Genomic DNA, 16129 nt, shown 5'->3' on the forward strand with positions numbered 1-16129 from the left:
TCCTACTTTGCAAACGGTCTTTTCGGCGATCGAATATGCGTTGGCGCGTATTTCGGTCGCATATATTCCGTTTTTTTTCGAATTGCCGTTTTTACGCGCCGTAAAATTGCCCATGTGAATGAATACATTCGAAACCATTGCCTCAGATGGTCACGTATATACGTTTGGTCGCAAAAACGCGCCGTTTATGCGCTCGTCTGCCCGCACCCTTAGGGTGCGTTCACATGAACGTATATCGGCTCGGTTTTCACGCCAAGCCGATATACGTTGTCCTCATGTGCAGGGAGGGAGGCTGGAAGAGCCCAGGAGCAGAAACTCAGCTCCCGCCCCCTCTCTGCCTCCTCTCCACCCCTCTGCACTATTTCCAATGGGGAGAGGCGGGACGGGGGCAGGGCTAATTCACGGAACTTAGCCCCGCCCCCCACCTCCTCTCATTGCAAATAGTACAGAGGGGCGGAGAGGAGGCAGAGAGGGGGCGGGAGCTCAGTTCCTGCTCCTGGGCTCTTCCAGCCTCCCCCCCTGCACACGAGGACAACGTATATCGGCTCGGCGTGAAAACCGAGCCGATATACGTTCGTGTGAATGCACCCTTAGGTCCCGGCGGCCATCTTAGCAAGGTAAGTAAGAAGTCGCCACAGCGCGGGGATTCGGGTAAGTACTATCCGTTTTTTTTTTACCCCTGCATCGGGTTTGTCTCGCGCCGAACGGGGAGCCTATTGAAAAAAAAAACCCGTTTCGGCGCGGGACAACCCCCTTTAACCTGGGAATCCTCATGGTCAAACTGCGAACTGTTCCATCTCTGGACTAAATCGAACAGCGCCGGGCAGACCCCATTGAGTATAATGGCGTCTGCCTGCTTTCCACCCAGTTGCCTGGTTTTAGGGATGGAAGAAAAAGTGCTGCATGCTCCCGCTGTAGGTTCCAACGCAGATGTGAAACCACCCTTAGGACTCGGTCAGATGAGCGGTTTTTTTTTTTTGCGTGTCTATGTGTGCAAAAGAATGCGCTACACGGATGTGCGAAATGCGCGTGACCAAAGCTCTGTGCTTTTTTTTACACATGCCCAAAAGCAGGCTTTCAACGGGTAAAGTTACAGATCCCCTTTTACTTGAGCGGCTGTGCTTGCAAAAGTGCAGCTGCTCCACAAAGGTCACCTCATCATTGAACTCTGTGACAGCACTGCCACGGTGTACAGTGATGATGGGACTCCCTTCGGGCACAAAAGATTCCAGTGCCACAGCAGTGGCAGAGGACTGTGATGCTATCTCATTGCTTTTCAAAGCAATGGGAAGAAGGCAACCCCCTGCAGCGATGATTTTCAGGGGGTGATCATCCCTAACTGTTAAGAAAAAAATTGAACCCACCTAGAAGCGCTGTCCGGCTCTTCTCCCCCGTCCCCGGCAATCTTCATCTGTATTCTGGTGGCTGGGGACTGAAAAATGTGAGGGAGTGTGATAATTATATCAGGAAATTTTGTTAAATATCAATTCTTGAATAGAATCTCGTGAGACTACCATTAAACAGACTATCATCTACACCAGTGTTTCCCAACTGCAGTCCTCATGACTTCCAACAGGTCATGTTTTCAGGATTTCCTCAGTTTTGCACATGTGATGTAATTATTGCTGGTGCCTCAGACATTGCCATAGGTGTTCTTACTACAGGATATCCTGAAAACATGACCTGTTGGGGGCCGCTGAGGACTGGAGTTGAAAATCTCTGATCTAGGCTATGTTGGAAGGTTATTGGCAATATATTGCACATTTTAACAATCAATGTGATAAAATACATACTGTTTGTTTTTTAGGACTGTAAAGAATATGTAAAGAATAGAAGTGAAATATCATTCGAATCCCTAAAGCAAGCGGACTCAGCTGTATACATGTACACTATCACTCATATGTACAATGCAAAAAACTACAGTGCATGTGGAAAGAAAAGGCTTATAGTGAAAGGTAACCCAACTATTCTATACCATAGTATAATAACTTTCAAGATTTCATAATTTATGTAAATTCTGTTCCAGCAGCAGCAGTATGAAGGACATTATACAGCATTAACGAGCAGTGTTGCTGTTAATTTATCTCTGGGGTCAAACAGTAGAACAGTTATCAGAAGCTGCTGCAGTATCTCTATGTTCCTCTGCAGCTGCTCCCCCATCCCTCCACTCCTCTACTTTGACTTGTGTAGGAAACACTGTAACTGGCTCTTTCATTAAAAATAAATGCTACAAATCTGTCTCCTTCTGATCTGTCTCCTTTCCACTCCAAGTATAAATTTTATCAATTAATTGATTGATCAGTAGAAAAGGCAGTGGGCAGAGGAGTAAGTAAAGATAACAAAAAACAACATTTTTTCTGTGATAGGATATATAACCATGTTTCTTCATCCTGTTGTACAATTGGTGTATGAAAAAAAAGTTAAATAATCATCCTTAAATATCAACACTTTGATTTTGAGGGCTTATACCGATGTGCGTATATCGGTTGGGTTTTCACGCCCGGCCGATATACGCTGTTTCTCTCTGCAGGGGGAGGAGTTGGACCGGGCCGAAAGCAGTGCACTGAGCTCCTGCCCCCTCTGCCCTTCACCACTATTTGTAAGGGGAGGGGCGGAACCTAGCTCCGCCCCACCCCTCCCATTGCAAATCATGACAAGGGGCGGAGATGGGGCGGGAGCTCAGTGCACTGCTCCAGGCCTGTCTCCTCCCCCTGCAGAGAGGGACAGTATATATCGGCCGGGCGTGAAAACCCAACCGATATACGCACATAGGAATAAGCCCTCAACCTGTGCTGTACATATGACTGCTGGAATCTGATTGCTGTTATGGAAAGCTCCTCTAGTTTTGAGCTGTAGTAGCGTACATCATTTAGGGTGGATTCGCACATGGCAGATTTGTTGCAGAAATTTCTGCAACCATCCCAATTGTCCCATTCATCTGAAGGGTTCTTGCAGAAATCCCTGTACTTGCCACCAAAACAATCTGACAGGTTCCCCAAGCCATTATATGCACAGAAAGTCCTTGTTGTGTGGCTGCTGATGTCCCACTAGGCCAATGCGCAGTACCAGATGGTGTGTACAGGAGTGTAGTGGAAAGACTGGCTTGAATCAGTACTGGCAGCACAGGTGCATTAACTAATATGCATTTGTGGGATTCATACATTTACATTGATTACATTTGCAGATGTGGTCACTGCAGTAAATAAAAAACATTTTTTTCTAGTGAAATACAAATGAGCACAGCAAATATACTGTCACTAAATTCTCTTCTTAACAACTTTAAGAGTCACTGTCAGTTTTTCCTATAATAGTCATAAAAAATAATTTTTGTATAAAAATAAAAAATATTCATTTTTAGTATTTTACTGATTGAGCATCATTAAAATGACCCTCCAGGCCTGCAGGAGAAACAAAGATGGCCAAACCCGATGCACACTGTGCATATTATCGATCGGTAATCTAAGACACTACATTCTGCCCTGACTAGCCAGCACTGGGTAATTAAAGGAGGTGTAGAAGCTAAAGGCCCTTTTAGACGGGATGATATCGTTGGTAGTTGTTCACAATTCCATGCTGCTGTGGGATTTTGAACACTAGTCGTCCCATGTAAAAGCATTCAGAGACTGCAGAGAGTCCTCCAGTTTCAGCATGCTTGAAAACCAAACAACAAGCCATTCAGTGTTAAAGGAGATGTCCCGAGGCAGCAAGTGGGTCTATACACTTCTGTATGGCCATAATAATGCACTTTGTAATGTACATTGTGCATTAATTATGAGCCATACAGAAGTTATAAGAAGTTTTATACTTACCTGCTCCGTTGCTGGCGTCCTCGTCTCCATGGTGCCGACTAATTTTTGGCCTCCGATGGCCAAATTAGCCGCGCTTGCGCAGTCCGGGTCTTCAGCTTTCTTCTATGGAGCCGCTCGTGCCAGAGAGGGGCTCCGTGTAGCTCCGCCCCGTCACGTGCCGATTCCAGCCAATCAGGAGGCTGGAATCGGCAGTGGACCGCACAGAAGAGCTGCGGTCCACGAAGGTAGAAGATCCCGGCGGCCATCTTCAGCGGTAAGTATTGAAGTCACCGGACCGCCGGGATTCAGGTAAGCGCTGTGCGGGTGGTTTTTTTAACCCCTGCATCGGGGTTGTCTCGCGCCGAACGGGGGGGGGGGTTAAAAAAAAAAAAACCCGTTTCGGCGCGGGACATCTCCTTTAACAGCAGTCGTTCAGTACTTAACGGTCGCTGCTTACCGTGAATGGAGAGGGGCGGGGGAAAGTGGGGAAAGAACTCTCCTCCAGCCACTCCACCTCCATGGTGGCCGCACTGTGATCGATCTAGCGATACTTGTTCCTGTGTAACAGCACAGAAGCAAGTATACATGGAAACGAGTGTCAGGCATCGCTTGCCCGACACTTGCCCCGTGTAAATTGGCGCCTTTAGCCTAATGATGTACAGTGTGCATCAGGTAGTCAGAGAAGCTGGTGAAACAATCTTTGTTTTTGGACCAGAGGGTCGTTTTGACTCAAGCTGTGCTTGGGTAAAAGGAAAAAGCCCTTACCTGAGCACAGCTGTAAATTGAATGTGGGGAATGTGGCTTCCCCTGCAACTACCCCCTGCTGCGAGGACTGGGATTGGAGTTCTTAAGGAAATGTTTTTTTTATTTCATATTTTCTCTTCTCTGCTCTCAAAAAATCATGCCTTTTTTATTTTTCTGTGAACGTAGCTGTCCGAGTGCTTGTTTTTTGCAGGACAAGTTGTATTTCTCAGAGGTATCATATAATGTACTGAAAAACGTTTGCATATTTTGAAGAGGATTGAAATATAAAAAAATCACAATTATGCCATTTGGGGAGGGGGGGGTCTTATTTTTACAGCATACATATCTTGGTAAAAATGATATGATACATTTATTTAGTAGGTCACAATGAGGGCTTATTCACAGGAGCGTATATCGGCTGCCGTTTTCACAGTCGACCTATATACGCTACCATATGAGCTGTCTACCCCCTTCTCTCCCCCTCACCGGCTCTCTGCCTCTCTCCTCTCCTCCGGCTGTTTGAAATGGGAGGGGACGGGGCGGAGATAAATCCCACCCTGTCCCGCCCCCTCCCATTGCTGGCTGTAGGGAGGGGGTGGGAGGTTATCTCTGCCCCAGCCCCACCCCCTCCCATTGCAAATAGCTGGAGGGGAGGAGAGTGGCAGAGAGTGGGCGAGGGGGAGGGAAGGGGATAGACAGCTCAGATGGTAGCTTATATCGGCTGGTCGTGAAAACAGTGGCCGATTTACGCTCCTGTGAATAAGCCCTCACAAAGATACTAAATTTATTTAAACATTTTTTTTTGTTTTTATTAAAAATAAAATTCTATTGCTATCTTCTGAATACCATAACTTTTTTATTTTTCTGCCAATGTAGCGGTGTGAAGGCTTGGTTTTTGAGAAACCACCCATGGTTTCAGTTGGTATCATTTTGAGTTACATACGTCTTTTGGATGTTTTTTTTAAATTAAATTTTACATTGCAGATGAGATTACCAAAAATGCAATTCTGTTTTTATTTTGAACGGCGTTCAGCATGCAGACTAAATATGTTTATATTTTTTTTATTATAAATATAGGAAAAGTAAGATTTTTTTCTAAACATTTTAATATTTATTTTTAATAATAAAGAAACTTTATTTCACCTTTTTACATTGATGCTGCAAGGTAAAAATCCCTGCATGCTCTATTTTTTTGCGTCCCTCGGAACGCATCACCCATTATTTTCAATGGGACAGTCAAAAACATTGCATACTATACGATGTGCACGTGAGTGCAATGTGATGTTTACTATTGAATAAACTCGGACTCACTTGCCGATCCTCCAGTGCATGTGAAGCAAGAGGCGGAGGATTGGAATTTAGCTGAATTGATGCGGGGTGTTATTGTATCAAAAACATCTCATGCCCGTTGACTAGTGCGATATCGGGCTGTATTTCTCAACCCAATATTGCGCACACTCGTGTGAATGTAGCCTCACTAAGCAGGAAAAATAAGGCTCCTACATAATCAACTTTTCCTGGTTAATGGGACTATTATGGTTGTTACTTGTTTATTACTATTTGGCTAGTAAGGTATTTATTTACTAATATAATTCAGAATTACCTGTATTCTGTTTTTAACAATTATAGGTAATAGAGAAAATACAAGACCGATAATTCTAGGTGGTGAGATTGTAACAACAATAGTAGAACTTGGTAAGTATCATCTAATAACTTAGTGTGAATTTGAATAATATGGATGCAGTGCAGCATAATATTAAAACCTAGGGCTAACAAAACACACATAAATCCCACAAGGTCCCACCATGTAAGGTGTAGAGCCGTGGGTAGAGAGCAGAACACACTATAATAGAAGCATACTCCAAAGGTATCAACTAGGACAAGTGTCACTGCAGCCTGATTGTTCGTTTACAGACCCCAATGACTCGATCAAAAGTGTGCAATTAGCATCATCAATTAGATAATATTCTATTAGTTACATCACTACTACATTGACTACAGCATTCAAAGGGTTAATAGCTGCAATATGCTGTGGTGCTGACTGGAGCTGTTGCGGGCAGGTGTCGGCTGTAAGAGACAGCCAGCATCGGCATTGTATGGAGCGAGATTGCTCCTTGATCCTCCTCCATACAATCCCCGAACCTCAATGATGTAAATGTACATCCTTCAACCAGGAGATTGTTTCAGAAAACATTGACATATTTATGATAATCTAAAGTGGTAATCTAAAAAAAAAACAAGAAAAGAGGTGAAAGTGGAGTCATCACATTTCTGGGAAAAGGAGGAACCCAGCTAAATAGCTGTCCAATTGAAGTCAGGATTATACAGACTGAGCAAAGGCAGCACTCATAAAACTGTTTGGGTGGCAGATAGGGTGGCCATGTTTGTCACCGAAAAATCCCCGCCTGCTGAATGATCTGCCTCTGATTGGTCACAGCCCTGACCAATCAGAGGCAGGTTTCACTCACACACCCATTCATGAATTCATGAATGGGTGAGTGACTGCTGCCTCTCAGCGCTGAGCCAATCAGGGACAGGTCTGACTCACATCCATTCATGAATTCATGAATGGGTGTGAGTGAGACATGCCTCTGATTGGCTCAGCGCTGAGCCAATCAGGGGGCAGGTCTGACTCACACCCCCTTCACACCCACTGCAGGACGGCCGCGCGGAGCTCCGGCTGCCGGGAGAAGGTGAGTATATATATATTTTTTATTTTTACACATTTTAGGATGAATTGCAGGGAAGGGCTTATATATTTAAGCCCTTCCCGACAATTCATCCCGAGCTCGCCCGCAGCGCATTGCTTTCAATGGAGCCGGGTCTATTGCCGTCTCCATTGAATGCAATGCGCTGGACAGCTCCGGCCCGTTTCTAATGAAACGCGGCTAGAAGCAGATTTTAGGGCGATTTGCGGGCGATTTGTGCGCACCGATCACGCGATTTGCGGATGCGCATCCGTCATGCGATCCGCAAATCGCGTGAAAAAACGCCCGTGTGACTAAGGCCTTAGTGTTGCCTGCGTAGCCCCACAAAGTAATAGTGTCACCTCTTAGTAACAATGCCCTTCATGTGGCACTTCTTAGTAGCAGTGTTCCCTACATGGCCTCTCTTAGAAATAATGCCGCCTTCTGTGGTTCCACAAAGTAATAGGGCCCCACTTAGATATCATGGCCTCTTCTGTGGCCCCCTTCGGATATAGTGCCCCCCCTCCCTCATTTGCCTTCCATCAATATAGTGTTCTACCTCTATTGCCTCCCTTTAAATATAGTTCCCCCCTCTGTGGTTCTTCTTATATATAGTTCCTCATTCTGTCTTCCCCTTTTTACATATTGCTCCCTGCTTGCAAATCTCTGCCAGCAGTAGGAACTCCTCACTTTGTCACACACAAATCTGTTGCAGCCAGACCTCACTCTGTTCTGCACAACATAGCCAACTTCTCCCCTCAGTGTCTTACACACACTGTACTCTTAAAGAGGATAAATTAATATCGACACCAGCCTTTGGATCGAATTACCAGCCAAGCCGGAAACTTACCAGCCATGTGGCACCTGTATTGGCAGATGGTAGAGACAGAAACTAAACTTCATGATGCAAAAGATTAACCTGCAGCAGAACAGGTTGGGTGCAGAAGCATACAAGGCCTTCTTGAATAGGAGAGCTATTTGCAGACAGGCCTAAGGTGATCTCTCAGTCAAGCTTAGACTGGGGAGTTTCCTGGTCTAGAAAGAAAGATGAGACAATTCAGGTGGAGATGGTTCTTCTACCCCAGTAAAGGCATAGATCCTTAAGCAATGTCCTTGACCTCTCCTCTAAGGACAGAACAGTATTGCCTATTTGCATCAGAGATAGGCAGGGCGGTGGATACTGAAGGTATGGGTGAGCTGTTAAACACAGGTGGCAGATGTGGAAAGTGAAGGGAATCCTCTATCTCCTGGGCCCTTTACCTGAAATGGATATCAACCCAAGTGGCAAGAGTGATGATGTCATCCAAGAAACAGGGCATATCTGGTCAGTTTATTCTCAATATGGCCTGCCAGACGCTTCTAGCAGGCAGCCACTAAAGTTTGATTGTTCCAGGATAAATCTGAAGCCGCAACAAGAACTTGATGCCATATTGGCCTATGGAAGAATATCTTTACTTGAGGCAGAAAATTGCAGAAGTAGCTGTCGAAATGTGCACAGGATCCTTCAGAAGGTTATTGGGAAAATTTGTAATGAGAAGAATATAGGGTTATTCATAGCCAGAGAGGTGTTTCCAAGGGCTCTTCAGTGAGTAAGAAAACAGTGCAAGTGATTTTAGTCTGATCAGAGTTCGCAAAGTTCATGTGAATAGAACGCTGGTTCAGAAATCCTGAGTGTTTTAGAATCACCATCATATCTCTGGGGAGGTGAGGAGGAAGATGTGGGATGTGTCCCATAGCAGATGGAGCAGGTGCTTGCTGGAAGCCATCTAGGTTAAACATGATCCTTTGAAGGAATTCAATGATTTCTCTGTAACATTTTCCTTGTTGGACTAGGGAACTAGAGAGCAGTCAGACAGAGCTGTGGGCCAGAAATAGAATATCATTCAGGAATGACAAATCAAAATGGCACCACTGAGGCAAACTCAGAAAACCAGAGGGCAGAAGGTGACAAATGCACAAGACAAAAGGCAAGATACAGTCCAAAATAGGGTCAGGCAGACAGCTATAAGAATATGCAACCTAGAGGCAAGGGACTAATACTCCGGCAAAGATCAGGGGGCCTTGCCTTATCATGTTATTTTACCAAATGGTGAACGCTGTAAAAACAATGGTGGAATTTCTGGACGTTTTTTCCATCCCCTTTTCATTCCTGAAAAATGTAATAAAAGTTATACAACACATTATAGGTACACAACACTAGCATTTGTAATAAGAACACTAATATGTGTCCATATATTTCTCTCTCACCAGATAACTCTCAGTACGACCTTTACAATTCATCTTATTCAGTGTCAGAAAAAGAAAGTATCTTCAAAAGAAAGTCTGTTCATTAAATTATCTGCTTTCACCACCACAATTTGGCTTAGTTCATATATAACATATTAAGTTGAAAAAAACTGAAATGGAAATATTTTCTATTTCATTAATCACCATAGTGCTATTTCTCCAATGATATCAACACACTTCTTACATCGGTATTCCAAGTTCTGTAAGCCTTGCAAAAAGAAGGATTTTGGTTGTGTCTCAAACTAGTCATCCATAGCAGCCATGGCATCAGAAATGGTGTGAAATTTGGTACCCTTGAGGTGTTTCTTCAGGTTTAGAAACAGATGATAGTCAGAGGGAGCTAGATCTGGTGAATAAGGGTGGTCAACCAGCTGGAAGCCTAGCTCCACCAGTTTTGCCATAGTCGCTTGGGCAGTGTGAGCAGAGGCGTTGTCTTGCAGGAACAATATTCCTTTGGACAGCTTGCTGCGCCTTTTGGCCTTCAGAGGTGCCTTCAATTGATCCAAAAGTTCAATGTAATACCTTGCATTGATGGTGGAACTATTTTGAAGGTAGTCCACTAGCAGCATGCCCTCCTTATCCCGGAACACAGATGCCATCACCTTAGTGGCTGATTCTTGTACCCTGAACTACTTTGGGTGGGGAGAACCACTGTGCCTCCACTCTTTTGACTGCTCCTTGGTTTCAGGGTCATACAAATAAATCCAGGTCTCATCTATAGTGTCATGTCTCATCTGTGTCTTGCTTCTTCATGTCCGTTTGTACGTTTAAATTCTGTACACATGCGCGGTTTTCATATGTATGCTAGACACAGATCACACAGCAAGCTTGCAACAGACAAGGATTCATGACTGCTTACCCTTAACACTAGACACATACTGACCAGGAGCTGGGTTTATATGTGAGCACAGACCCAGGAGATTGGCTAGCAGGAAGTACCACACCCAGCCAGCTCAATTAACACTCAACCACCTGTAGCTGTGCTGCTAGGAAGCCTAGAACTACAGATCCCAGCAGCACACGTAACACAAACATTCGGGAACCCACTTTGCAGATAGCTTCTTCATGTTCAAATGTTCATGGATAATGACACAAACACGTTCATGAGAAATCCCCATGATGTCTGCTATTCCTTTAGCTGAAATTGGCCGATTCTCCAGTATGAGGTTGTGCACAGCATGGACGATCTCCGGAACAACAATCTCTCTCGGTCGTCCAGGACGTTCCTCATCATTGGTGCTGAAGTGGCTTGTTTTAAATTGGCAACCCAGTTCTTAACTGTAGAATATGAAGGGCATTGATCTCCCAATGTCTGTGACATATCACCATGAATATCCTTTCGCGGACTTTCCTTGCACAAACAAGAATTGTATCACTCCTCTGCTCTCATTTGCTGTGAATATCGCCTTAGACTCTGCCATTTTGTTTTCCCGCGTGCCTTGCCATAAGCTACAAACTCAAAATTTTGAAAACATATATTAGACAGATAAGGCTTTCATGTGATGTAACATTCATTACCATAGAAACAAAAAAAAACACAAAGCCAAAGACTTATCAGCAGCCCCTCGTAATAATAATAATCTTTATTTATCTTTTGTATAGTGCCAACGTATTCTGCAGCACCTAGTCCTTAAGGGGTTAAAGTAGACCACAGTTCTAAGCATAAGTAAAGTGGGAATGAATAGATTAACCTCTTAGTGACCACCCTATAGTGTTTTTACGTTCTGCCGATCTCCCTCCATACATCATAAATGTCAGCTGTTTATTACAGCTGACACATGTGGGCAACAGATCCCACAAGCCGCATGGTCGACTGGGGCTGTTAACCCTTTAAATGCCGCTGTAAATTCTTACAGCAGTATTTAAATCCCCTGACCGATGTCCGGGGGTCCCGTACAGTTCCCCCGTGATGAGATTTCAGGGAGATTGGAAAGGCCCCAGGGCTGTCTTGGCAGTATGCCTATCAAGCCATCCCCGTGGGGTGGCCTGATAGGCTGCCTGTCAGATTGTAGTATGATGTAATGCTGTGGCATTACATTATACTTTAGGAACGATCAAAGCATCGCAAGTTGTGATCCCCTTTAGGACTAAAATAAAAAGCAAAAATCATAACAATAAAGTTTTACTAATTAAAAAAAGTAATAAAAGTTAAAAAAAAAAATCTTTTGTTATATTTATAATAAAATTATCCAAATAATAAATGTTTTTTAGTAGATTATAAGGTACATTAAATAGTACCATTGAAAAATACAACTCATCCTGCGAAAAGCAAGCCCTCATACGGCTATGTCGATGGATAAAAAAGGGAGTTATGATTTTTTAAAATGGGGGAGAAAAAAACTAAAATGGAAAAAAACAAAAAAACTTGGTCACTAAGGGGTTAAAGTGATTAAACTTCACAGAAGAAAAGGGATTATATTATGGGTAACAGAAGACTATCCACTCATGAAATTAGGTTAATATGGACTGAACTGTACATACATGTCAGGAACTTTCCATACATGGTTGGGCAAATCATGGACAAAATGTAAATGAACAATACTTGATAAAGATAATAAGTAATCAAAATTACTGATATGAATACATTATCAGCATTTAGCGTGAGCTGTAAAATAAGTACATTCACAATAAGGCTCTGTTCATATCATGTTAGAGCCCTACATTTTCCATATATGCCAGAAAACACACCAGAACGTGCTCTCACACAGTAATGGTGTCTACTGTCTACCTTTGTGTCACATACAGTAATGCTGCCCGTTAGTACCACTGGTGACATATTGAAGTGTGGAGCTGTCAGCTCCGCACTTTACCATGTCACAGATTGCATTAAGGGGCACCATTACTGTATGTTGCATGAAGGAAGACACAATTACTGTGTGGGAGGCACAAAGGAGACCGGGTCAGATTGGGTGCAGTTAATATTAAAAAAATGTGCACACGATAAAAGGATTGTCCCTCTCTTCATTCTTTGAAAGTTGTGTATGGGTAGACAACTGGCAGTCTAGGTGATACAGGCCCATACCTCTACTCCCTTATCAGGGCTGATAGCTGTTGGTTTAACAATGGTCTTTTAAACAGCTATCATGCTAAGCATAGGGGTAATGGGGGGCTTATTCTGAAACCTTTATCTTGGAAACCAAAAGGACTGGATCATTCTTCAAACTAGCCATAATTGGCCATCCATAGAGGGCTTTTGATGTTTCAGGTTGATTGCTGCCATCTTCATTTCACACCTTCTAAAGACTGAAAGATTTAGCAGGCATATAGACAGCTAAAGCAGCTAACAGCATAAAGACCCCACTAAATAATTTCCAGAGCTCGGGCTCCAGGATCCCTGTGAGAATGACATTTAGATGAATAGGAGTTACCTACACGCCTGAATATTTTTTTAAGTGGGGTTGGGCTTTAAAACTGTATTGTAAAACTATCATCTTATATGACCTGAGCTATGTGCTACAACTCTGCATATTAACTACTAGCTTTGTTCCCATGTTTTCTTCGGGTTCATTCTAGCAGAATATCACTGTTAAAAAAATATGCTGAAAGTTTTGTATGGATTTCATTTTTCTTAGGAAAAAATTACACCTTAACATGTGAGGCTTTTGGTGATACGCGTTTCCCTTCACTTTACTGGATAAGAACAAACAAGAGTAACACTGAAGATCTTGATGACATTTTGGATCCATGCAATCCAGCCATGAACAAAACCTGCATGGGGAATATGTAAGTGCTAAGAGTTCAATAATTTCATACCTTCGTGAGTAATCCTCACTCATTTGTCTGTAAAAGGAAAATATATATATACTTTACAAACAAATCACTCTGTTTACTTGGAATGTCTAGCTATGCAATGCATAAATCAATATGTGTATATACATATACGCACAATATATTTATGTATTGCATAGCTAGACATTCAAGGTAAACAGAGTGTTTGCAACACATCCCTAACAAAACCACGTGGCTCAGCTTCATAATGGATTATTACCTGAATTAAAGTAAGGTTAAAGGCTAACATCATCTTGATCATCATATATACAGTAGGTCTTTTCTTAAAGTGGCAGCAGTGGCATTCCTTAGGCCTCATGTCCACAGGGAAAATCAGGCCCACCGGGGATTCTTCATGTAGAATCCACAGCGGGTCCCTCCTGCCCCGCGGACATGAGGCCTAAAAATCAGAATAAACTCACCTTCTCCGGACGATGCAGATCTTCCTTCCTTCGCGGCCGGATCTTCTTTCTTCGGCGTGGTGGATGTGCTCGACACGCCAGCAGCGTGCCGCGCGCATGCGCCGGGCACATCCGCCAGGCCGAAGAAAGAAGATCCGGCCGCGAAGTAAGGAAGATCTGCATCGTCTGGAGCAAGTAAGTTTAATTCTGGTACGGGTCTCCCGCGGATCCGGACTGCTTCTATAGGCTTCAATGGAAGCCTGCGGGAGCTGTCCCCGTGGGAGAACCGCACGAAAATGGAGCATGTCCTTTATCTTTCCCGTACGCGGATCTGCGCCTGACAGAAAAAATGACATCCGCAGGTATTGAACTCCCTGCTGGTGTCTAATGCATCCCTATGGGGCGCAGATCCGCGTGCGGGAAAAACGCTGCGGATTTAAAATAAAAATTATCCCGTGGCCATGAGGCCTTAAATTGTGCCCCATAAAAAATCAGTGACATAAAAATATCATAAAACTGCAGCATTTTTAAATCCTTTACTGTAACTAATGACCCGAAAAGTGCTCCATATAAAAATACGTCCCCAAAATACAATGTTTTAACAGTGCCCCACATAAACTGGCACAGTCCTGTGTGCACTAGTGCTCATCTGCCCTTGTCTCTGATTCCTCTGTATTGTGGCTGCAACCCCCCTAGGGCAGTACCAAGGCAATATATGGCTTTGCTGCAATCCTTTGTTTTAATCAGGCTTCCAGTGGTTTTCTGGGCTACCGTGTGCCTTTGAGACTGTCCCCATAACTTGCCTCCCACTTACTGCTGCACCAAGAATGAACTTCCCTGTACTATGAGGAGAGTTATGATGCCCTTGTTCGGCAGTAGTGTGACGCCCTTGCAGGGCGCTGGCTGTTATAGGGGTCTCTCCCCGTAATGGCAAAATAGAGCCTAGCTCAGTCGCACGCAGAGGCTGTTTGTTAATAAATTGTCGTTGATGTCAGTATTTTATCTGAAAACGCAAGATTTCTTGTATGTTGGTATATGAATACGAAAATGCAAGACTATGTCTTTAGCTACATTGTTAAATGAAAATATTTTGAATAAAAAGGGATTTAACAAATTGTCACGTGATGCCATTATATTTTGAGGGGTGAACCCGGATGGATGGTAGATAAATAATTGACACGAGTCCACGTAGCTTTTGTGGTAAACCGAAGGTACACAGTTTACTGAATGCTTATTGAACAAATGAGGAAATACAGTTCACTGTTTTGCAGATTTTCAGTTTGCATTCACAATTACTCTAGAAACATGAATAGCACATTTCTTTTTCTTCAACGCTCACTCTCTCTTTTGGTTACCAAAGATAAACCCACCAGTCTCAGTTATCTGGGGATTTTCCTAAGAATTACTTTCTAGAGGTAGAAGGTGATTAAGACCCAACCACCTGTGCTTTTACTGAATTGTTTCAGGGGGTAGATCACACTCACTGTTGTGAACACTGTAATTTAATCCTCGCTTCCACTCTGTGCTTATTCCAATTTGTTTTCTCTCAACTTCACTCTGGTAAACTTGTCCACCTCCCGATGATGACTCCTCTTAACTCCTCCTTCACTTCCCGTATTTTCCTGCACTTTTCCGCCTGACTCCAACTCATTTCCTACCTCACCCTGCTCACTTTCCTGGGCTTCTCACAACTCCTTCCCCTCAACCAATCAGGGCAATTACTGACAAGCAGCCAATCCAAAGCAAGCTGTTGTCGGGTAGAATAGCTTTAACCTGTGCATTAGGGAAAGACAGGGTCTCTCTCCTGTATGATACCTTCTATGTCTCCTGAGGAGCTCATAGACAGATATTCAATTTTCTGAGTGTCTGATTACCCTGTTGTACCCTCTGGGTCACTACATTAGGTGCTAATAATATGGATTGAAGAAGAGGTATTAATATGGCACTCACCAAGTCTTCTTGAGCATTTATTTGTATAGATTCAGGTAAACATATATAGTTATGATACTAAAGCTTTATCTGGATAAAGCATCATGTGTGAGGTAAATGTTTGCTATACCAATGCTTAAGAGAATGCACCCTGCTTCTGTCCTAGCACTGTCACAATATATGTCTACATGACATATATTGAATTTTGGTGAGTGCTATGTTGTTTTCTCATCTTTGATTCATATTGATTATATTCATCTATATCTGTGTTATACACACTGAGCTTTATTAAGTTCTGCACTGAATCAACTGAGATTCCATGTAATATAAAGTACAATGCTAATTGACATTCTCTGTATAGGTAAAGCTATTCTTGTTCCATTGACCTTACTAGCTCTACTATTGAGATGGTTTCCGAGTCCCAAAAGACCTCCTTACTGTCATCACAAAAGATACACTGTTGGTTTAGGAAGGCACAACAAGACTGCAGGATTGCATCTAAATTTTGTGTCTGAACTGCTTGATC

At 43.3% G+C, this 16129-nt stretch overlaps 1 protein-coding gene across 3 annotated transcripts in view; it reads left to right on the forward strand.

Moving 5' to 3' along the window:
• Nucleotides 1-16129, forward strand: part of LOC136577858 (interleukin-18 receptor 1-like) — a 71967-nt gene that overhangs the window by 12438 nt on the left and 43400 nt on the right. For all 3 annotated transcript variants that reach the window (XM_066577783.1, XM_066577780.1, XM_066577790.1), the window contains 3 exons: nucleotides 1808-1955; nucleotides 6162-6227; nucleotides 13078-13228. In XM_066577783.1, coding sequence (XP_066433880.1) covers nucleotides 1808-1955; nucleotides 6162-6227; nucleotides 13078-13228 — 365 coding nt within the window. The remainder of the gene's footprint in view (nucleotides 1-1807; nucleotides 1956-6161; nucleotides 6228-13077; nucleotides 13229-16129) is intronic.

Source organism: Eleutherodactylus coqui, chromosome 1 (genome assembly GCF_035609145.1).
Source record: "Eleutherodactylus coqui strain aEleCoq1 chromosome 1, aEleCoq1.hap1, whole genome shotgun sequence".
NCBI lineage: Eukaryota > Metazoa > Chordata > Amphibia > Anura > Eleutherodactylidae > Eleutherodactylus > Eleutherodactylus coqui.